This window comes from Macrobrachium nipponense, chromosome 33, assembly GCF_015104395.2.
Source record: "Macrobrachium nipponense isolate FS-2020 chromosome 33, ASM1510439v2, whole genome shotgun sequence".
In the NCBI taxonomy this organism is placed as follows: domain Eukaryota; kingdom Metazoa; phylum Arthropoda; class Malacostraca; order Decapoda; family Palaemonidae; genus Macrobrachium; species Macrobrachium nipponense.
The window spans coordinates 4,415,360-4,440,041 of NC_087219.1; the positions used below are offsets into that span (position 1 = coordinate 4,415,360).

General features: G+C 38.5%; 1 protein-coding gene and 1 long non-coding RNA gene across 5 annotated transcripts in view; one reads left to right on the forward strand and one right to left on the reverse strand.

Annotated features, from left to right (window-relative positions):
* LOC135202930 (uncharacterized) overlaps positions 1-24,682 on the forward strand; it is a 473,176-nt gene that overhangs the window by 431,449 nt on the left and 17,045 nt on the right. The window lies entirely within an intron of this gene.
* Positions 10,721-24,682, reverse strand: part of LOC135202929 (uncharacterized) — a 398,076-nt gene continuing 384,114 nt past the window's right edge. For 2 of the 3 annotated variants that reach the window (XM_064232392.1, XM_064232394.1), the window contains 4 exons: positions 23,607-23,774; positions 19,587-19,694; positions 17,323-17,473; positions 10,721-14,808 (listed from right to left, as the gene is read on the reverse strand). In XM_064232392.1, coding sequence (XP_064088462.1) covers positions 17,382-17,473; positions 19,587-19,694; positions 23,607-23,774 — 368 coding nt within the window. In that variant the 3' untranslated portion in view covers positions 10,721-14,808; positions 17,323-17,381. Of the gene's footprint in view, positions 14,809-17,322; positions 17,474-17,915; positions 18,160-19,586; positions 19,695-23,606; positions 23,775-24,682 lie in introns of those variants that run through there. The other variant, XM_064232393.1, reaches the window with a different exon arrangement.

The following is a 24,682-nucleotide window of genomic DNA, read 5'->3' on the forward strand; positions in this document are numbered from 1 at the left end:
AAGAAAGGGGCTCGTCCAGCTCAGCAGCAGCCCTTTCGAGGAGGCCCTCCGGCTAGATCTATCGCCAGAAGGAAGACAACAGAGAGAAGGGAAGATCTTCCTTCCGTCCCTTTAAGAAGGGAAAATGAGAAAACTATCCTCCAGACACCTGTAGGAGCCAGGTTACTTTTCTTTGCGGGAGCCTGGGAAGACATAGGATCCGATCCTTGGTCGATGTCGATCATCAAGAAGGGTTATTATATCCCATTCAAGGACAGCCCTCCCTTGACAACATCACCGAGGGAACTGTCCGCCAAATACAGGGACCCTGTTCTGATGGATACTCTTCGTCAAATGGTGGAGCAGATGTGGGACAAAAGAGCAATAGAACTGGTACTGGATTACAGCTCCCCGGGGTTTTACAATCGCTTGTTTCTTGTAGCGAAAGCTTCGGGGGGATGGAGACCAGTACTGGATGTAAGTGCGCTGAACAAATTCGCAGAACAACAGAAGTTCAGCATGGAAACGTCTGCTTCAGTCCTTGCAGCACTCCGTCAAGGAGATTGGATGGCGTCCCTAGACCTTCAAGACGCATATTTCCACATCCCGATTCACCATTCGTCGAGGAAGTACCTTCGTTTCATGTTCGAGGGAAGGATCTATCAGTTCAGGACCCTGTGTTTCGGCCTGTCCACGGCTCCCCAAGCCTTCACAGACTTGATGAAAAATGTGTCAAGGGATAAATGTCTCCCTATACCTGGACGACTGGCTCATCAGGGCCAGGTCTCAAAAGCAGTGTTTGGAGGATCTGTCAACAACTTTGGAACTGACGAAATCATTAGGATTGATCGTAAACCTCGAGAAATCTCAGATGGTCCCCAGCCAGAACATGGTTTATCTGGGGATTCAGATGGATTCTCGGGGTTTTCGAGTATTTCCTTCTCAAGAGAGAATAAAGAAAGGTTGTACCACAGTATCGAGCTTCCTAGAGAAAGAGCGCACTTCAGCGAGGGAATGGTTGAGCCTTCTGGGGACCCTTTCCTCGCTCGAACAGTTCTTTCCTCTAGGAAGACTTCATCTCCGTCCGCTTCAGTTCTTCCTGAGAAGGAGTTGGAGTTGGAAGACAGGACAACTCTCGAACACGTTTCCAATCTCAGCAGAAATAAAAGATCAATTAAGGTGGTGGTTGACCCCCTTAGAAGAGAACAAAGGAGTATCCCTGGAAGTACGGAACCCAAACCTGACATTGTTCTCAGACGCGTCGGAGACAGGTTGGGGTGCAACCTTAGGATCCAAAGAAGTGTCAGGCACCTGGTCGGAAGAACAGGTGTCATGGCACATAAATTGCAAGGAGCTATTAGCAATTCACCTTGCGCTAAAGAGCTTCGAGCACATAGTCAGAGACAAAGTGGTACAGATAAACTCCGACAATACTACCGCTCTGGCTTATGTCAAAAAACAAGGAGGAACTCACTCTCTCGCCCTATACGAACTAGCAAGAGATCTGCTGATTTGGGCGAATCAAAGGAATGTAGTTCTCCTAACAAGATTTGTCCAAGGGGAGAGGAACGTGAGAGCGGACAGACTGAGCAGGAGGTTCCAGTCCTTCCTACACAGTGGACCCTCCACTCGGAAGTCTGTCAGAGCCTTTGGTATCTTTGGGGAAGCCTCAAATAGATTCTGTTCGCCACGTTCCTCTCCAAAAGGATAGACACATTTTGCGCCCTAGTAGAAGATCCCAGGGCTTATGCAATAGACGCCTTTCTCCTGGACTGGTCAGGGCTAGATGTGTACGCTTTTCCCCCATTCAAGATACTGGGGGAAGTAGTCAGAAAGTTCGTGGCCTCGAAGGGAACCAAAATGACTCTGATAGCCCCATATTGGCCATCCCGAATTTGGTTCACAGAGGTAATGGAGTGGACAGTGGACTTCCCCAGATCTCTTCCAAACAGGATAGATCTGCTCAAACAACCCCACTTCGAGAGGTACCATCAAACCTACCCGCTCTTGCTCTGACTGCCTTTTCGACTATCGAATGACTTGTCAGAGCGAGAGGGTTTTCTGCAAGGCGGCAAGCGCAATTGCCAGAGCCCGCAGATCATCTACTAGGCGAGTGTACCAATCGAAGTGGGAAGTTTTCAGAAGTTGGTGCAGGTCGAAGAAGCTGTCCTCTTCCAATACCTCTGTGACCGAAATTGCGGATTTCCTTCTTTTCCTGAGGGAAAAATCCCATCTCTCTGTACCGACTATTAAGGGGTACAGGAGCATGCTTTCAGCAGTATTCAGAAACAGAGGATTAGATTTGACAAATGATAAGGATTTACACGATCTCATTCGTTCCTTTGAAACATCAAAGTCAGTAGAACCCAGAGTTCCAAGCTGGAACTTGGATGTATCCTGAAATTGTGTCCTCCGAAAAGTTTCGAACCACCACACACCGCTTCCTTTCGAGATATCACTAGAAAGTGTTTATTTGTTCTGCTGTCTCTCGCTACGGCAAAAAGAGTCAGCGAGTTGCACCGCCCTTGAGTCCACGAGTTTGGCTTCAAGGGAGACTCTGCGATTTGTTCATTCCAGACTCTCTTTTTTCTTTTTTGCTAAGAATGAGAATCCTTCGAATCCCTGGCCCAGGAGCTTCGAGGTAAAAGGACTTACTAGTCTGGTAGGCAGAGAGGCAGAAAGATCCCTTTGCCCAGTTAGAGCACTTAAATTCTATCTGGACAGAAAGAAGCAGTTGGGGGTTCGCAACACGGTCTATGGTGCTCAGTAAAGGACCCCAAAAGACCCAATGTCTAAGAATGCCTTAGCCTTCTTTGTTAGAAGTGGCATTACCGAGCTTCAAAGAAAACTGCCAGATGACTCTTTTTAATCTATTAAGAGTAAGAGCTCATGAAGTAAGGGCAATCGCGACGTCTATTGCGTTCCAAAGAAATATGTCGCTTAAAAATATTTTGGATGCAACTTATTGGAGATGCAACTCAATGTTTGCATCTCATTACTTAAAGGATTGTGCGCGTTACGTATGAGAAATGTTATTCTCTAGGTCCGTTTGTGTCAGCACAGACGGTTCTGGGTAATGGAGCGAGCACCGATCCTTAAATAAGTGTACGTAACCCTCTTGTCGGATGTGTTCTTGAATTTCCTGTGCATGGAAGTGTCAGATGTCGCACAGGCGGCCTTCACTTCTCTTCACTAGGAGATCGAGTGGCAACTGACTTTTAGAGGAGTACAAAAATTTTTTTTGTACTTTTTGTATGTGTGATATCGAGTTTTTGATTGTTTGCTAAGAGTTCGGGGATGTCCTCTTGGCAATCTTAGAACTAACACGGGTGTTAGGATCGGGTGATCGGGATTGGTTGTGTGTCCTTAAAGAAGGCATGTTGTCACATAAGCGGATTAGCACCCATTGACAAATGCCAGTTAGGCTCTGCCGAGTAAGCGGATGAAACCCCATCGACAGACCCACAAGAACTCTTGGCCGCAGATCACTATCTCGCTAAGGCTCTTGAGGTGAAGCAGACTCCTGGGCAGTAGCCACGAAGTCTTCCACCCGATAAGGTAGGAACCAAGGTCTATAAATACCTACAACATATGTTGTTTACCTGTCTAGTCAGTAGTTAGCTGTCTCTTGCCCTCCACCAAAGGGTGTCAATCAGCTATGTATATATCTGACAGGTAAGTTGAATGTATGAAAATGATATTGTTATGATACAATAAAGTTTCATACATACTTACCTGGCAGATATATACATAGCTATCGACTCCGTCGTCCCCGACAGAAATTCAAATTTCGCAGCACTCGCTACAGGTAGGTCAGGTGATCTACCGCCCTGCTCTGGGTGGCAGGACTAGGAACCATTTTCGTTTTCTAATCAGATTCTCTCTTCCACCTGTCTCCTGCGGGGAGGCTGGGTGGGTCTTCAATCGTATATATCTGCCAGGTAAGTATGTATGAAACTTTATTGTATCATAACAATATCATTTTCTGTGGGATATACCGATACCTCCATAGTAGTGTACAGAATGTAGTGCACTTTGAGTGAGAACCTTTAGTAAAGGTCCTTTACAGTGTCCCTTGGATCAGGCAGTGCTTTGTGCCTCTTGCTTGTGTAATCTGATCTGTATATCTTCTTGTTTTGCTGTCCAAATTCTTTTATTATTTGAGATGAATCTTACTACTGTTAAATTTAGCTATATCTCCCCGCCAATTAGGCGAGTCGGCATTCAAACAAAAAAATTGAATGGCTGCCCGGATGACTGTCTAGTTTACCTGTTCTCCACCAGGTGTGTTTCGAATGTTTTAGCACTTGTTAGAATTCTCCTTGCCACCATTGCGGCTAGGCGATTGTTGGTATTCTATGAAGTTTGGCTGTTTTACACCTTTTTTTTTACAGTACTGTAATTTCATTTTCCTAGGATATCTTCCACCGGAAGTAAAACTAATAACATCAGGCTATGTAGGAATGTTTTGGTGTAACCAGGGTGGTGAAATTGGAAGTTTATCAACATTCCTTTGTACTGGCAGGGGTACAGGGTGTGATTTTGGAACTACTAGATGTGAAAAATGTAGGGAATTGTTCTGAGAAATTTATGCCTGAATATGTCAGATATAGGAAGACTGGAACTAATAGATTGTGAAAGCAATTAGTTAGATCAGGGCTTAAACCTGTCAGGCTATCCCTACTCAGACTAGGCATTTTAGTAGGCTAGTATTGACTTCCATTGTAGCTCCGCCTTCTACTCCCCATTCGGTTCAGGAAAAGCATAACGAGAAGTTAGAACATTAACCTATTTTTAGTTCTAATACAATTATACAATTTGAACTTAGTTCATGACGGGACCGTTCTGAATCCCTCCAGTGTGTGCTCATTTTCCCGTTCCCTGTTAGAAGTAAGGTGTTGGTGCCCTCGTCTGTACATAGCCCGAGCCTAGGACTGCCCTGTGACAGTTGGAAACGTCCGCTGCCAGGGAACCAGGTCGGTTCTCGGGATGATGGGATTCTGTGCCCTCCAATACCTCCTTCACCCTTTTCATGGTCTGAATCTCGTTTAAAGCGTTCGCCAAAGGACCATTAAAGAGTTCACATAAGGACTGTTTCGGTAAGCGTTAATGCTCGCTCCGTAGGTGCATTCTGTCGTCTTCAACACCTAGTTTGAGGTGTTAGCATGTATAGGCTTAATAATATATGATATAGGTGTAGACATTTTATTGAGATGATAATGTATCTGTAGCGAGTTTTACACGTTTAGATATGTCGACTCGGTCGACTGTTTATCTCTCATGTTTTGGTTATTCTAAATTCTTGTATGTTAGCATATTCCTTTTTCTTCGTAATGCTTGTGTTTGTTCTTTGCGTGCTTCCTCTTTGGTTATCGGCAAATCTCTTACTACTGCCTCGATTAATGTTTCTCTTTCAAGTCTACACTGTCTGTAGTATCTACAGTTCTCGCCGAGTTAGATATTCTAGCTTCAGAGATTTCTAACTTAGTTTCATTTAAGAATGCTTTCAAGTATGTACGATCGCTTTCGTACGAGGCGGGAGCGTTGTTGTAACTCCTCTCCCACAGCCTCCCACTTTTGGCGCCTCCATCTCTCTCTCCCTCTGTCGACTCGTGTGGACTGCAGACCAGGGTTCCCAGACGTATGATAATTATTGTATGAGTACGAAAATTTGACCCTCTGTACGATAAAAGATTATTAGTCAAAATACGACAATTTGAAGAGATTTGGTACGATAATTTGGTCTGATTCATATGGGAACCCTGCTGTGGAAGTTGTTGGCTCATGTGAACACAGTTGATTCGTGTGAAGGCAGTTGAAACGTACGGAGTGGGAACTTGGCAGAGCCTCGAGTCGCCTAAACTGTTTTGCTCTCATTGAGTCGTGGTGGATTCGTTACAGCACTTAGCTACTGTCACCTCTCATTGATAAGTGTCACTTTTTGTCGCCAAGGGTTGCGGAGAAAGAGCAATCCTTTAAGCTCTTTGTTTACCTCCTGTCGGCAGCTGTCTCCTTCCGTCGCCCACTGATGTAAGAAGAGTTTAGATGGAATTGGAGGAACTCGTTTTGGGCAGGTCGGCGTTTGTTGCCACATTACGCCTTCCTGTATTCTCATTTTGTTGAGGATAGAGACCACATAGAGAATATATCTTGATTGTCTTAGGTATTTTGATACTCTAAATATTGGAGAAGAGAACCAATGCTTTCTCTAATTTGAGAGCATTTCGTAACTTTTCTTGTCCTCGGACACAATCTCCCTTTGTGTCTGCCTTGGCTTATCGTCTTGTCTTTTAAAGTCGCGGAGAGCCGAAGGCCGCCTTTTGCTGTACAACGCTTACTGATCCTTTAACTGTTTTTAATAGGAGGTTCACTTTCTTTCTCTTTGCTGTGGGGAAATGAACTCAAGACAGACAGACATGCTGATGGATTTTCAGTCTAACTTGAGTTATTATCTTCTACGTTGTCTCGTCTCTGCGACTTCTTAGAGAGTTGGAGATGCCAACCCAGCGGGAGTTTTTAGCGAGGAAACAAGTAACTAAAACAAGTAACTCATTTTTGATGCTGCAGGGTAATGTCCTCATGCTTATACTCACTCTGTTTGGAAGTGAGAACACTTTTGCTTCCTGTCTGATTATGCAGTTCGGGATTATCTATTGGTCGTCTTATTTTATACCTTTCGGGGATAAATGCAGATGCAGGTTCTGGGATATGGACAGTTGCAGCCTCCTAACATGCATGGAGAGACTTGGGACCAGTATGTTATATGGTGGAGACGGTGAAGGGCAGTTGTGATTCTTTGTGATTGTCCTCCACTGGTTTATTCTCCTTCTTATAGCTTTCCTTGTCTTCAGCAGAGATCTCTCATAGTCTCTTTTAGTAGGAGATTGTATATAGAGGGAATGATGGTCCAAGGGTAATTTTTTAGGAAGACACCCATAAGTAATTGGAGATATTCTTGGACATTTGGAGACTGAATAACAGTACGTGTCTGTCCATATACTTGTTGGTTTTCTAGCATGGTTTTAGTGCCTTTCCAAAGAATGGTCAGACTTGTGGTAAACATGCAGAATGTATTCATTCCATTTACCATACATCCACAGTCATGCAAGTTCCTTCAAAGGGTTTTTGCTAGAAGGTATTGCTGTTCTGTGCACTTTGTTTGGGTTAGTGTGCAGCCCTCTATAAGTTATGTCAGGGACTTGTTGCCCATTGGTAGATGGTGTCGACTTTAGTAGCAAGACACTTCTACTGAATCAGTTATTCAAGTTAGCCCACTCTGTCAGCAGTATTCCAAAGACCAAGGACCTGTTGCTTCTTCTAGCCCAATTTCTATGCACTATATTGTTCATTCTTTATATCCCCCATTCTTTATGCATGCTTGTCGGTCAAGATGAATAGGCATGTGCTGCTTGAAGATTTTAGACCAGAAAGAAACTTCCTATATGGTAAGGGCTTTTCCTCATTAGGAAACATGGCCTTATGGGTTATTTTCAGATAATCATGCTCAATTAATGTATGGTTTCAGCGTAAGAATTACGACTTACAAATAACTTTAATTAAATTTGTAAGTAATCCAGAACCAACTTTGGCTCCAGGACTGTAGGAGGGACACTTTAACCAGGAATCGTCCATTTGGTTCTTAAACCTAAGTCCAAGTTTTGGTCTTTTCCCTCTGTCATGCAACACAGAGTTTAACTAGTATCATTAACCTTTCATGCAACACAGAATGGTCAACTACACCTGTTAAAACTTTTTAAATGTCAGGGCAGTGGAAAGACATCAGGATGCTTAGCAGGTTTATTCCTGGTCAGAAACAAAGTCTTTGTGGGAAGTTTGCTGCTTTGAGTGAAATGAAACAACATATTGGTTTGATCATCCATTCTGTGGAAGGACAGTGATTTAGCAATTGCGGATTCAGGAAGAACAACTGCCTACAAGGGCCCAGACATCCATAAGTTTGGCACTTGGGGGGATTTAAGGAACACTCATTTAGCTTCCTACCATGTAGATGAACAGGGACAGCCGAATGATTACTACTACTTTGTTGGCCCTCAGGCTTGAGCAGTGGATGTTTCCTTAAACTTTGCCTAATTCAGACTCATAGGCCTGCCCCTTGTATCTACTCTGAATTCTATTGAGCAATTTCATGTTCAAGAATTGCTTAGTCTCCTGTAGAGCCCTTGTAGCCTCAGTCAGAGCAAAACTTTTCAGAATTTCCAGTGCTCTTGGTAGATGTCTCATTCTTCCGTTGAGAAGAAATCAACTCTACTACACAATCCATACAGTTCCATTGACGTAGGCATCTCCTTAACTGCTTGGAGGGGTTAGAATGTCCCCTCCCAATAATAAGATTTTCAATTTATCATAGGATCTGTCCTTAATTTAAAACTGCCATGGCCTGGGGTCAGAAGCAGTGGTCTGTGTGTTGCTGAGGGTACCATTCTGGAGGAATTTTCAGCACCTGGAACCTTGTAGATGTCAATGTTTTCTGTTTAGAGGAAATAAGACTTTTCACTGTCTACTTCCAAAGTTATCGTTCCATACGTACTTTCCTCAGTATTGCATCAAGTACTTTTAGATCTTGCCGAGGACTAGCACTTTAAGGTGTTGAGATTGAAGCCCCTTCATCTCTATATCATTCTCTCTCTGGAGTTTAGATGCGGGTCTAAACTTTATCTGAATTTACTGTAAAACCTTTTATTTAGCAGTGGTTAATAAGTCATTTGCTGTCAGCACCCTTCTGTAAGCTGGTGTAAGGGAATGCTATTTTAGCTTTCTGCCTTAGAGCTGAGGGTGATGTTAAGGCTATGCTTTACAGTTCCCTGTAAGAATTCCAATCTAACCCCTTTGGGGGGGAAAGAGGAAACTTATCTATCCTGTTGGGCATTTAAATTTAAAGGTTAAACCTAGAACATTTTTATCATCCTTTTAGAGACCTTGAACATCTTTGTCAAAGGTAAATGCTGGAAGAGGCAAAATTAACCTTTGGTTTTGTGGTTTTAAGAAAAACAGATGTTGTGGTCAAAGGTTAGCCTGGAAGAGGCAAAAATCAACCTTTTGTTTTGTGGTTTTAGAAATCCTAGAATGTATTTGTGAAGGTTAAGCCTGGAAGAAGCAAAGTTAACCTTTTGTGTTGGGATTTTTAGAAACTTATAACGCCTTTGCCGATGGTTAAATTTAAGGCAAAGTTAACTTTTGTTTTGTGGTTTTAGAAAACCTAGAATGTATTTGTGAAGGTTAAGCCTGGAAGAGGCAAAGTTAACCTTTTGTGTTATGATTTTTAGAAACTTTGTCAAGGAACACAAGGTCCTCTGTGACATAATGGATAGGCTAGTGTATGAGAACTAGCTCCATATCTTCTACCTTATTTGAAGTTAAACATTCATAATGTGAGCAGCAGTTGCAACTTCATTTAGTGTTAAGTCCATTTGTCTCTCCAGAATAGGATTGATGTGTCACAGTATAAGTACAATTCAGTTTTTTGCCTTAAGTATACAGAATTGTGTTTGAAAACAGTAAAGCCCTTAATCCACTACTAGTAGTGGGTAGTCTTTTCCTGAACCGAAAAAGAGCAATTCTTTAGGCTCTTTAGTTTAAATCCCGGGGTTTTAATATTTTGGGGAGCGTGAAGGTACAAATTTTGTATAAGAGTGTACCTTTATTTTGTAAAGGTATTCATTTTAAGTGACTGTCGTTTGATAGGGCTTTTGGACCCAGGCACAGGGGTCCCTCATACCACTTGCGTTTCATGCTGGCTGAATCGAAGCGGTTTCTTCCGCAAGGCTACTCTTTGCTGCATACGTATGAGCGCCTTGCTCCCTGAATGGAATCAAACTTCTGGTGGTAGTAAAATCCACCAAGGATTCCAGATCAGGTGAGAATGTTTTGGGTTTCGTATAAGAAACCTTTAGCTCGAATGGCTGAGCGGAATTTTGTTTAGCTGCACTGCCCACCATCCTCTTCTTAATGTGGGAATCAGCTAAATTTAACAGTAGGTAAGATTCATCTCAGATAATGTAAATTTTCATAATAAAATTTATTATTTGGATACTTACCTACTGGTAAAGTAGACCCACCCAATCTCCCCACAACTTATAGTGGGCTGTCAAGGAGAATTCTGACAAGAGCTGAAACATTCGAAACACACCTGGTGGAGAACAGGTAAACTAGGTCATCCGGGCAGCCATTCAATTTTTTTGTTTGAATGCCGACTCGCTTAATCGGTGGGGAGATATAGCTAAATTTTATAGTAGGTAAGTATCCAAATAATAAATTTTATTATGAAAATTTATATAATTTTTTTTCCTTTCCCACCTCTTATTCTAGAGGAGATCCTATGTAGAAGCCCAGTGAGAACTTAAGGTATGTGATTCATGGGCCTCATTACAATATTTTATATTGATGATTATCTTTTTCTAGTAAATGATCTCCTCTTTCTTAACTTCCTTCTACCTCCTATTACTTCTTCCAAATGAACATCATATTCTTTGGAAGCTTGAATTTCAAGTCAATGGCCCTTTTGGGCTTGTTCCATATGAATAAGACTCATATTCTGAATAATAATAATAATAATAATTAATAATAATAATTAATAATATAAAGCCATTTCCAATATCACGACTTTCAGTTCACATGAACGAGTTAGACGAGAACAGATTTTGACAACTTTTGTGACTTGTATTTCAAAAATTAAAGCTGACTACTCAGTCTCGTGATGGTATGAAGCAAAAATACTCGCATATGAAAAGTTATTTTGTATTTTTTATGAATGGACATTACATATACCTAAGCCTATTGTAATAAGCCACAAAACACTTGATTGAAGAGAACTGACCTATTTTGTCTTTAGTCTGCAGAAGAATTTTGGGTGGACTTTTTACAAAAACATCATATAAATGAACACAGATAACTATATTGCCATCAACTTGACCTAACAATGCATGAAGAATCATGCCTCCTATGCGAATAAAATATAATGCTACAGTGCTTCCTTGAAATACAGTTTCCAAGGTAAGTGGTTGCAGCAACTTGGTTATTGTACTCTAGAAAAAAAGATCTTAAAAATTAACTGATTACAATAAAAAAGAAAAACTATAAAAAAGACACAGTAGATACTTACACAAACTGGAACTATGCATTAGGCTAATTTGTAGATTTAGGAGGAGTATCTTTTGTGCTGTGACAGAGTACCTAAATTTTATCACTGAGGGTAGTAGGAAACTGACAGAATTTTTTTCCTTATACTTGCAAGTTTACCATTGGCACTACTTGATCCTAAGAGAAAAAAAACGTATTTTAATGGAATATTATTAGGAAGGTGATATTTTAGGCTTATTTCCTCCTCCCTTCAAATCCAAGGATATAAATGATGATGTTGACATAATCATCCATCTTAGAAACAGCGTAAAACACTAATGATTATTTGTGAAGATACCCCTCACTAATTCTTGAATGCGTAGGTCTAAATTACAATGTATATACTTCCTCCTTTAGAGCACCTTAATGACTAGTTGCACTCAATATGCAAAAAATTGACTCACACAAATGTCACCTCCAAGTGACTCAAATGGAACATCCATCAAGAAATGAACACACACTTTAGTATATATATATAGAGAGAGAGATTCACGCTTAACGAGATCTCAGGCCATTCATACAGCTCATCTGTTTCCTCATTAGTGTAGGTTTCTACAATAGGTGGGGCCTGGAATTAGATACATACGCCCTGGAACCTATGACGATAAAGTTGAATGGAGTCTATATAATGTTCTGTTCAAAAGGAAACATGTGGATATCCAAGATCGGTCTATCCTGTACCCTTCTCACATGTAAATCCAAAATAAAAATGTATCTATAGAAGACAAGAAAGAATGTATCTAGATCAGACCACAGGTTACAAATTCCACGCCAGTCTCTAACTGGCGGGAATTGTGAATCACTCTGACTACAATGTACACCCTACTCACTTATTACTCATCAAAAATAATAAACTCTATATCCTGCTTTAGTACAATTCATAAACAACATGAGCACTACTTTTTATTTATATAAAACAACCTTTTTTGGAAGTCAAAGTGATGGGCTCATTAGGATCAAAATGGATTTATAGACATCTGTACTTCCCTAAGAAACAGTCAGTCTGCAAAGTGGAAAGGACCCTGCAAAGCCTAGCTAGGGCTAAAGGCTATTCATTTTCTTCAATTAGAGTAAAGTAATCTAGTCAAAAATGAATATTGAACAAAGTTCTTGCTAAATTGCCTGAATGGTTGACATGAAACCTTTTCTTCAGTTTCTTGCACGGTTTAAAATGTAATAGCTCATCTTGGAATACAAAATGTTGCATTTAGCAAGGCATTATGTAATTTGTTATTCAGGAAGAAAGCTAGATTAAGCCTGGTTTTGCTGAACTGGGATGGAATTTTATAACGGTTATTTGGCAGACATAATGGCGTAAAATTTTCTCTGAAGGAAATTCATAGCATTGACAGAACACTTGCAGTACACAGAATTTTTCGAGCAAATGCTTTTTAATTTTTAAAGTTATTGATATGCCCTCATTTGTAATATGAATCTGAATACTCTATATTAATAAACTGAAAATACTTTAAAATATTAATGGACTTGAAATGAAAGTATGCTGTTAAATGTGTCCATATTATAACCAAGTCCACTTTCAGTGAAATTATTATTGAAATAGTACGTAATCACAGTCTTTGAAGCTTTTTATCAATGCCTGTTTTAGCTATAAAGTCTAGGAGAATATGAAAAAGCCATAACACAGATCCTTATGATTTCTTACGTTAAAAAGTACTTCATTATTGCACTCCTTGCAATGTAGATATGCATACTTAATACCACCTGCTTTCACAAATATAACAAAATCTCAGAAACGTTCATTATTCCTATGTACATCATGCACCAGTGTTGGATGATGAGAAATTTATAGATCAATGTAATTTGTAGGTACTATGTATTCCATTTTGATATGCTTCTATGATATGGTCGTTGCAATTGCTTCAGTCCCCTAGTACATATCTTTTAGGATACTGTTTGCTGTCACCAAAGAACCTAATGTTAATTTTAAGTTAAGTCAGTTCAAACTCAACTTGAAACACTACATTATATGAGTATTAATGTCAAACAAAGAGAATATGAAAATGAACAAAACTTAAAGATTACCTGTTAGTTTTGTAATGTATGTATGTATGTACTTATGCAGATTTCCCTTATATCAAATTGTGTAAACTTTGGCCAACTTGCTGGATATACTTTTATGTTACCTATTACCATCTTTATCAAGTATGCAGCAACTTGCTTGATACCATTTGTACATGTTAAGATAAGAGTTTCTTCCTAATATATCACGAGTGTGTTTAAGCTTTCCTGTTCCTAATACATACAGAATATATATACGTACTGTAACAGCAAGTTAATTCACATTTAGGATCATGGTATTTTAACACATTAATTGGTTCATGACATTATTATAAATATAAATACATACAGTATATGAAAAAGAAAACTGTCTTATTGTCTCTTAGAATTAAAGCAATGATAAACATGAATATTTCCTTAGATTTCAAAGATTTTTTATCAAACCAACTGCTTTAAGTTTCATATTTCTTACAGCATTTTGTAAGTATGTATTGTCATCAACTTTCTATGATTAGTGATTATCTGTAATAATGCTGGATCCTACATTTGGAATGAAAATGACGGATTGGGGATATTTAGAACATTACTGATAGAATTCAGTTAAAAATTAAATCAACAGGCATACATATATGTGACTGTACATGTACATATATGTACGCATGCAAATCTAGACTTATCTATACAGCATATATATCAACTGCTTGTGATACAAAAAATTTTCTACACTGCTATGAGAACAACTGAAAAACATTTCTCTCTTAATTCAAAGGCCACTAAAGACAGAAATATAATCTCATTGAAAAATCTTCAATAATTTTATGAAAGGTTTGCATTTGTTAACATTTTTAATTTAAGGTACTTTACGTCACTAGAGGAAATTACGAGATTTGTTTGGCAACAGCTTACATACAGAAGGTTGAACACAGTACGGACCAATAAATTCAGTAACAAACAGGACATAACATTTAAATATATGGAATGGAAAGAAACATACTGAATAGCTAACCTCACAAGTACTGTATAACACTAATAACTGTATATCATGACTATATCAGATGAAATCCAGTAATGATGAGATATATCAACACAGGATTGAGTACTGTACATACTAAGAGAAGTAAATGGCCAGTAATTAATTATGCAAAGCAAAATTTAACTTATCTGCTTATATCCTTGACATTAAACATAAAAATTGTCAGTAAACAGCTGCCATTTAAAAATATACTGTATTTAGCAATCAGTTCATTGGGGAAAACCTCCCTTCAAAATTCTGGGCATTTTCCTTTGCAACCTATACTCTAGCAATTTCATATGATAAAAGTCACATAATTCTGCTGCCAACAATGATATGACAACACAGGTTTCACACAAAAGAAAAAACAAAAGTGTCCTTGACAATGAAGGCATTTTCTAGTGACATTGACCCTTCTTGAGTCATGGATTATTGAAGTGCCTGTTCTCTCTTGACATTCAACACTTATAAACAATTCTCATACATTACTATAATACACTCAGGAAAGAATGAAGAAAAGTGGTGAATGTGAAATATTGCAGGAAACAGTGAAGACTGAAGTGAGACAAAGTTGTTTCGTCTGCCTGGGGGGCAGTGACTTGCAGACGTTTTCGGGACTCACCCTGCGTCTGGGGAGATTCGTACACTGTGTGTGGCCGCACCTGGAAAACGGGTAGGTGGTTTTAGCCCTTTCTAGGATTCTTCATCACAATGTTGTGTTTTCTTGAGGCTGTAAACTACTTGAGCATTTAGTGTCAAACTATGCATTATGGAGCTAATGGCAATGGCAAAATGTAGTCACTTACGTATGTTCACCTATATAAACTAAATCCAAGTCCTTGATATTCTGTATCTTAGCTAAAATATACTGTATTTAATTATGAAAATTAAGTTTTAAATGTAACAAATGCATTACAGTACTACAGTTGTAGATCCAACTTTTATTTGTCATCTCATATCTAAATTTAGCCAGGATTTTGATTAATATCACCATGCAGAGTTAAATTTTGAGAATTTAAATTGCAAAAATATCTCATAATACTGAAAGAATGTATTCTAAATCCTTTCTGTTTGAGAGTACTCACAGATTTAGATTAAAATATCAAAGTAAATGACAGAAAGATTTAATTATTTTTGTGTGTGCAAAATGTTGGTTGTGTAATTTTATATGATCAACATACTGGCATTAAAAAAGTTGCAAGGCATTTTCTAATACACAGCAATAAAATATTTGAACCTCTAAACATTAGTCTTTTATTTGCATTTAACATATACTAGCATCCAGCAGATACACTGCAAATATAGCTCTTCTGTGACTGTGAGCAAACAATAAAACTTACAGTTTCAGTTTGTAGTACTGGACTTTATGGCGTCTGTATTCCAATTCACATTTATCCCTTCAATATTACTTGTGGGCAGTGGCGGATCTAGAACTCTTTCATATGGGGGCACTTTGGATTATCATATATATATATATATATATATATATATATATATATATATATATATATATATATATATATATATATATATATATACATACATACATACACATACATACATACATACAGGCCAGTCCCTGAGTTACGACGGGTTCGGGTTACGACGTTCCGAGGTTAATGCGCTTCTCAATTATATTCATCAGGCATTATTTCCAGGGTTACAACGCCTACAACACTCATCTGACAGATGAAATATGGCACCAAAAATGCAAAATAATCAATATTTGAAGGTTTTTTTTTGATGAATAATGCAATAAGAATGCAGTTTACATAGTTTTCAATGCACCCAAAGCATTAAAAGTAAGGTTTTTCTTAGGATTTTTTACGATGTTCCGGCTTACGACGATTTTCGGCTTACGAAGCGTCTCAAAAATGGAACCCCCGTCGTAAATATATATATATATATATATATATATATATATATATATATATATATATATATATATATATATATATACATATACATATCTATTATATATATATATATATATTATATATCCATATCCTATACGTATTGTTATATGAAAGCACGCATATATATGTACACACACAGTAGTAGTTGATGTTGAAATCATCATTAACTCAGAAACTTTCTGCTACTAATAATGATTTATTGAAAGAAAATGTTCTGTTATTCATATCGAAGGGGGGGGGGGGCACATGACTGGGTGGCCCCCTTCCCTTAAATCTGCCACTGCATGTGGTTTATTCAAAAACAGATTTCCATGGACACTTTACTTAAAGAAGCAAAAAATTTTTGAATTGAAGGAAAGAATGTTTCCATTAAAATATCACTACTGGTCAGTGTGAGAGCTCTTCTGTTTTTGCAGACGGTTAAATTAGTTGGTACAAATCCACGAAAGCTACAGAGGTAGCATGTTACATATACTACATACATACACATACACATATTGGTGCTTTGTAATATTTTAGATATAAGCAAATTCTTTTCTCTTGCAGAGATATCAGGTGGTGTGAGAAAGTTTTACTTAATTAGATACAATTTTTTTGTATCAATTAGTTTTCGGGGATAAATTCATGCAAGATTGGCACAAGTCCACTTGGAATACCACAAAAGTAATATATACAGTGTGTCACATCCACAAATTGGCAGGACTTTTCTCTGACAATTGGAGTGAGAAACTTAAGCATATAAATTGCTACCACTCATGAACTGGCTACTGCTAGAGCTTTTCTGTTTCTTGAGTTAAAAGTTTGGTACACAACCATCAAGAACTCCATTAATGTATCCCCATTTGTTCTTTTGTCGTAGTATTTTACTAAGAGCTAAGGCTATTTTTCTTCTTAGAGAAATGTAGTGAAATGGGGGATTAATCTAACAGATGAACCTCTCTAATAGTCACTTATGGGCTGCCTTGGGGCAAGAACCTGTGCCAGCACAAGGCTGGCTTAATCTCACGTGAATAAATCTTTACCACAATGCTGTGAACTTAGGAAAATGCCTTTCTGTTCTCCAACAATAACAATAGTAAATGTGCTGGCATCGACTGAATAAAACTTACAGCGGGTTTCCCAAAGACAAACCTCCTGACCATAACGATTTGGAAGGAAATGACGCCAGATGGCATGATATTTCACGAGCAGTCGGCTACCTTTATCACAGTACAAATGAAGAGATAAGTTCATATTGTACTAAGCATTTGACGATCTTACCTATACAAACCACTCTTCCTTTTGCGTCGAGGACACATCGCTCTCAGAGCCTGATGCTCTTACAGACACGGGAAGAAGAGATTTGTGAGCGGTCGTAGCGTACTGCACCCCACCCCGAACGCAGGGCGGACCAGGTTTCCCGGGCTCGAACCTATCGAACGAAAGCAAAGAGGGCAATCAGTGTTTTAGGTTATCAACACATGAATGATGCTCAAGCTTGGAGTTGAAGGACATGACAGAGAAAGGGGGAAAGAAGGGAGGAAAGGCAGGGAGACAGTGAAGGAATGACAGAGGAAGAGAGAGCCTGAGAGGCTTTGGGGCCGTAGAGTGAGCCCTCCTCACTCGAGGTACGTTATTTTACTCAATGATTTTGTTCCCATCCTGCATATGTTTATCACTATATAAATTCATAAGACAAAAGAGGATCAATCAAGAATAAAAGAGAGGCAATCATGGACGAGGCTCACTGAGAGAAAGGTGATGTAGGATAAGAGAATATATGCACAATATTGTCAGGACACATTGAGTAAAATACCGCACTCGAAGTGAGAACGGTTTGAAAATTACGGCCCAGAAACTTCCCTGACTCATACCTGAGGAAGGAGAAGAGGGCAAGGTTGTTGATGGCGCTTTTATGCCCACACAGGTCTTGATGAAGATGATGGTGGTAGTAGTAGTAGTGGTAGTAGTAGTAGTAGTGGTAGTAGTAGTAGTATTTTAGAGATCGTTGTGATGAATGAGGTGAGCTTAAACACGTCTAAGGTAAGGGGTAAATATAGCGAGCGCTGCAGCCCACAGTGTACCCGGGGAAAGACAACTGACCCGAGTTGTTGCCACCTGGGGGGGGGAGGAAGGTGATCAGTGTACAGGCGAACAATCCACGCTAAAGGAAAGAGGTGCTGAGTGAGTGAGTGAGTGACCGAGGCAATGGATGACCTTCAAGGCTTCTATAAAACCTTGTTCACTAACCGCAAGGCCATTCTCTAACTAACATGAGTCATGCTCACTCTAATAATGCAATATATCTTGGGCTACTTGGCTAGAGATTAATATGCATGTGGCAAACGGTAGACGTAACTGCACTTTACTGCAAGACTTTTACGAAAGCATTCAATTGCAAGGATGCGAGAAATATTGTCATTCTGTCATCTGAGTTAAAAGACTTATATACAAACAAAGAAAAGGTTATACAGGAGACCCTAAACATTTTTACTTATAAAGTACTCATAACAAAGATGCCAAAAAATAAGTGTCATTTATACAGCACCTAGAACTTATGCAGTAATATCGCTACTCATTCTTTTCAATCTATGATGAATGATTATTTTTAAATCAGAAAACTACACTCCTTTAGCACTGGAGACATAAATTGTAGACCATATTACTATACTATTGTCTTGTAAGCATATTAATGAATCCATAAATGATTTGACTATGCAAAAAGCTTGATTAACTGCAGCTGGGGTCATCATGTGAAAAAGGACGGAAGTGGACAAAGTTGACTGCCTCATTTCACTGTAATTGATTGTACTTCCATAAGGCAATATTTTATAATAAAAGAATATTTTAGGAACAGACTTCATAAAAACTAATAAAACACTTCAAATCGTGAGAGACTTGGACTTATTAAAAATGTCTCAAACCATTCATTTTTTTCTGTCAACTTGTTTCTCAGATATAATGGAAGATAAGATCCATTTCACTGACATTCTGACATTTTAATGATTCATTTCATGTGATAATAAGCATACCTATCTAAAAACAAATTCTATTCCTTTACCTCCCCACATCTAGTGAAAAAGGTAACAAAGTTCATGTCTTTCCCAGATTAGCTATGGATCCATTACAAAGCTACACTATTTTAATATATGTACTACAGTAATTCTGCTCTATAATCATATGCTAAACTTGTCTGTCTAATTTAACTGGAAGCAAAGAAGGCATTATCATTATCCTCATATCGACAGATTTATTGAAAATTAAAACAAACTTTCCAGTGAAAAGTACACTAGGCTATAAGTCTTGAAAAGTTAAATCAACATACAGTACTATGTACTACTTTTAAATGATTAATTACTTCAGACTTGCAAAAAGCAATAGAGCATAAGGTAAGCTATTCAACTTTCTGTCAATATGAAAACTACAGTTGTTTTTTATGTATGGAGGCAAGCTTTCCAGAAAGCAAACTTGAATGAAGTGCTCGCCATGCTGGTTTTATGTAAACCCTTGTCTAAGAAAGAATATAGTAGGTGTCAGAATCCCACCTGGAGGAATGACAGAGGTGTGTTGTGGGGCCCCTGGGTAAGGGGGAGGCTTCTCTACTATCATCGTTCCAAAGGTACCGTTGGTCCCATAGTTGCCGCTCACCTCCACTGCGAAAGGAAGTTAGAAAGTGAGTTCATTGTATTAACGGCTGCTTGACATTCATTTCTAACCTGGACTAACTGTCCAAAAATTCATTCTTAACACAACAGCATAAGGCTCTCAACTCTGTGGATTTCTTTACTTGTCAACAACCATAATAAGATTTTTCCCTATGCTACCATTCTAGATATATACTTTTTGATATATCTCTTAAATTGAATGATTATTGTAAAGTACAAGTTGGTTTAGGTTAAGAACTGTAGGGAATTGCTGTTAGTTGTAAGATATTTGGAAAATGCCAGTGCAAGGAATGAGATAGGGTCTTTAAAGTTACTTACCAGAAAGGCCAGACCCTCAAAGCATCTGTAAGTTGAGGAGGCATTTACAAATGGTGTCTGTCACATAATAAAATACATTACAGGTCCTTGAGGAGGAATATAGACTCAAAGCACAAAGCAGTTATAGAATTTTTAATTGGAAACATTAATCATTAGTATATATGTAATAAATTTATGCATAAACAGTAGCTGCTTCCTTCAGGAAATGGAGATGAAAGCATGTATCATTTTCCATCCACAATAAAGAAGCTAAAGGTTTATCTATGATATAATTCTAATACAGTGTACAAAAACCAGATAGCAGTAATGAACTCATTATTCATGAATACAATAAATGGAATATTCCATTTGAATATGGCTGAGTATTTCCCCTGTCGGGGGGTAGTGTTGTCAGTGCACCTCATCCAGTGCACTGTAGGCATTACCTAAGGTTCTTAACAGCATGCCTTCAGTCCCCTGGCTGTAACCCCTTTTGTTATTTTTAGGTGTAAAACTGTTTCAGTTTCAGCCCTGAATGACCTCATAGGTCCCAGTGCTTGGCCTTTGGCCTAAATTCTGTATTCAATCAATCATTAAGAGTATTAATTTATATCTAAAGGCCATGAATTCAGTCCCTTGTAATATTACGTAGAATGAAAATTTCGGATTTATCTTGTTTTTTTAATTTCTTTGGCTCACACCTGTATTGTTTTCAGCCCTTTCTTTGCCTCTTTCTTTTGGTCTCCTGTCTCACATGGCTGTTACTTTTATTATATTTTCCTCAATTTTCATCTATTTGTAGGTGTGTTCATGCAGAGCGGCTTTTCAATGTAGACTGAAAACCCATAACCATTAATAATATTTAGGGACCACAATTGCATACTATAGTTTTGGTGGGAAGGAGCAAAGAGGGCAATACATAACCAATAACAATAACCAAGGCATGTAAGCAAGCAAATATGATTCATGACACCCTGGATTTAAATGGCAAAATCTAAGGGAGATGAAGTTTGGCTTCCCCTCCTACAGTCCCATGTTGGTTTAGGCTGAAAACGTTATGTATGGGATGCACCCCGATAGTATGTATTTCACCAATAATCCCTTAGGTCAGATGAGGACAGGAGGTTTGGGTGGGTGGGGGGTGGGGAGGCATTTGCAGAAAATCAAAGCCTCCAGGTCAGGTAAGTTCCGGTGCCTTAGGTCTGATTAGGTTAAGAAAGATTAGGTTTGGATGCATCCCTGTACTCGGCTAAGTTTTGTGTTCCTCGTCCAAAACACCTGGGTTTCCCAATGTGATCCCTCACATATCATTGTTATAGTAAGAGCGGGCTGCAATGGGTTAGTCAAACATTTCCTGTTGAAATATGAATATTTAATATCTGTATTCTATTATAGGTTTACAATAACCTTTACCTTGAAGAAAACGCGCACACACACACACACACACAACGTAAGTATGTGGTGTTTCAAAGCAAGGTCTTGATTAAGATACCAAAAAACATTTTCTTCCCTAAAAAGAAATCTTTCGTGTGACTTTATCTCGCAGATCACATACCCCCTTAATTCTGTAGCTTAGCCAACCAGGGCACAGTGCTACCTCTCATCTTCCTTTTTCATCATTGCTCATTCTATAGAAACAAGTTTGTGGGTAAATTATCCTATTGGATCAAGTACAAATTCTCTAACCTGTTTCCGATGCAACAGGCAACTTGTTACATACATTCAAGTGAAGGACATTTCAAATCTTGTTCTCCATTTTGACAAGCAAGCTATTGCGATCTTGTAAACTCTCCCTTGACAAACATGGCCTGGTGTAGTTGCCTCTTAGTTTTCGTAATTCCCTCATCATACCCTACTTTACATTCTTTTATATGTCTCCGTGTTTCAGTGTTGGTGATTATTGTTTTATGACTGATCTACCAACATAGTTTCATACGTTTTATTTTCTCTCTTTTTAACAATACCATCCTTCCTGCTCTGACTGTGAATTTCCTTTACACTTCCAAGCTATGGTAGTTACCTTTAGCAATTTCTCTCATTCCTTCCTTCTTTCTTTCTTCCTTCCTGTGGGGAACATGTCTATTTTCTGTCACGATTTCGGCAGGGCTTTCTGGTTGACTTCTTGCGATGTGTCACCTCCATCATAATTCTAGGCCTATATCTACTTTACTTCAGGTTGAAAGCACGTTCTCTAACAGGCTTAAAGGTTGCCAATGATAAATTTTATAATTATGACGAATCCCAAACTAAATTAGACATTATTCTTGTCGATGCAAATTACTTCAATTTCTGTCACCTTTCAAAATTTATCTTTGGATGATGTTTTGCTTTCTATTCTACCTCAGCGACCATGTTTGCTTTTCTACTCTGTTTTAACGTAGCCCAAGGGTTGGATAAACTATTCTTTAGACCTTGGCTAATGCCTAACCTACTAACCTACCTGGTCACCTTAATTGGTACATCCACCGTTAACGTAAGATATTGTTCTACCTTATTTCATGGGTTACAGTGATGTAAGATACTGTATATTACTTATATGTTCGTAATTGGTACTTTATTACTACTATTAAATAGGGTAATTATGTCATGTTTTACAGAGCTTCATGGCAGGCCTAATTAGACTGAATTAGTCCCATGGGTCTAGTAGTTATCCAAGCAGGCTTGAAAAGCTTGTTCACCACGTCTTCCGGACTTTAAATACTAACTAATTTACCGTATTAGCAAATTCAATATAAAATCTCTAAAGGGCACCATACACTAAACGACTGTATAAACGATTGTCTGTATCGTTCGCAAAAACATTGTGTATGGGCTTGTCTGAATGCAAAAGTGGGCGGAGCTTCGTGTCTGTCATACACAGGTCGTTCAACGTACGGGTTTGTCTGCCGATAAAAGCTTCCGAGACAAAATCTTTGTTCAAACTGATATTGGTCCGGAGAATCGTTCATACTGTCTGAATAGTGTGTGCGTTTGTCGATACAGACAATCGTTCAGAGTGTGGGGCCCTTAAGGGCCACAGAAAAGAATCGACCGAATTAGTACCGTAATAGGCCTTGTGCTCAAGGCCTAGCTGCTCAAAGCAGGTTTGGAGCCTTATTTATCTGTCTTCCTGTAACATAATTCTCATAATTTTAACGTATTAACAATTTAAATACCGAACTCCAAAGGTTACTCTAATAAATTGAATTTACACCATAATAGGCTTAGTAATTAATCCAAGCAAGTTTGGCACCCTTTTCATCATCGTCTCCCCGCTGTAAAACACATAATTTTAATATATTGGCAAATTCAAAACTAATTACTACTCTAGAAAAAAAGTCAACACCATAATAAGCTTAGTTAGTCAAAAAAGGGGGGGTAGGAAACTAATTCATCATGTCCTCCTGCCATTACATACTGAAATAAATATACCAAAATAAATAGCTACAAAAACAGAGCAAAATAAATATCTACAAAAACAGAGAACTCATAAAAAACAAAAGAAAATACTTCCAAACAGTAAGAAACCTCATCCATCATGTCCTCTTGCAATTAGATAATAATTTATATTACCTAATTAAATATAAAGCTATGAACTAATAATAATAATAAAAATAAACTTACTGGGGTAAGAGGGCTGGGTCTGAGGAGGCGGTGTGTGGAGAACGCGGTTCCTCCGGTAGATGCAGACGACGACCGCCACTCCGCATGCGCAGCACAGGAAGGCCACAGATGCCACGATGGTGGCCAGCAACTCTCCGGACAGGCCGAGGATGTCGCCCAAGGGCGTCGCTGCAGCAGGGAGACAAGGCGAGGGAGAGAGAGATGAATAAATCTGAGTAGGAGCAAATAATTTAAAACACATGTGGGGGACAAAATATGTATATGGGAATTAGGGAATTACTCCAAATGCACGAGATGCTGAGGAACCACTAATTTGACGTAACGAGGATGCCGCCCAGGGCCGTTGCTGCTGAGAGAGAGAGAGAGAGAATGGGTAGGAGCAAATATTCGGACATTGGTCAAGGGAAATACACAAACTGCTCGTTTGCACTTGTGAAACTGCTCCAAATTTGTCGCATATTACTGGATTTTAATGGTTTCTTTTATTAACAGATAGTTTTGCTTCGTTATTTTCGTGTACTGGGATTTCACATAACTTTTTTTTTCTTTACTTGTTCTTCGTCATTTAGGAAATTTGTCATTTTGATCTGTCGATTACACACACACACACACACACACACACACACACACACACACACATATATATATATATATATATATATATAGATATTAATATATATATAATATAATATAGTTTTCCCTCAACACAATTACAGTAATGTCATAGAATCGTTAAATAAAAATTACTTCATAATGATTAGTGTCAGTAGAGCACTATACCTACTGTAAGATAAATGAGGTGAATGCAGTTAACTCATAAAAATAACGTAACTTCTGAAAATGAGTAAACTAGTTAAGTGATACCGCAAGAAAGCTAGGCATATAGGTACTTGAAAAGGAGTAAGAAATTATTTAAAATAAATTCAGAGTTTTTATAGACAATTATACACTTGTGACCGAGAGCCAGTTAGTTCATTCTTACAAATAATGAGCCTAGATATGCTTTATCTCTCTCTCTCTCTCTCAGCTTTGCCATTAGCAAACTGGAATGATAAAATAAAGGCGACACCCCCACC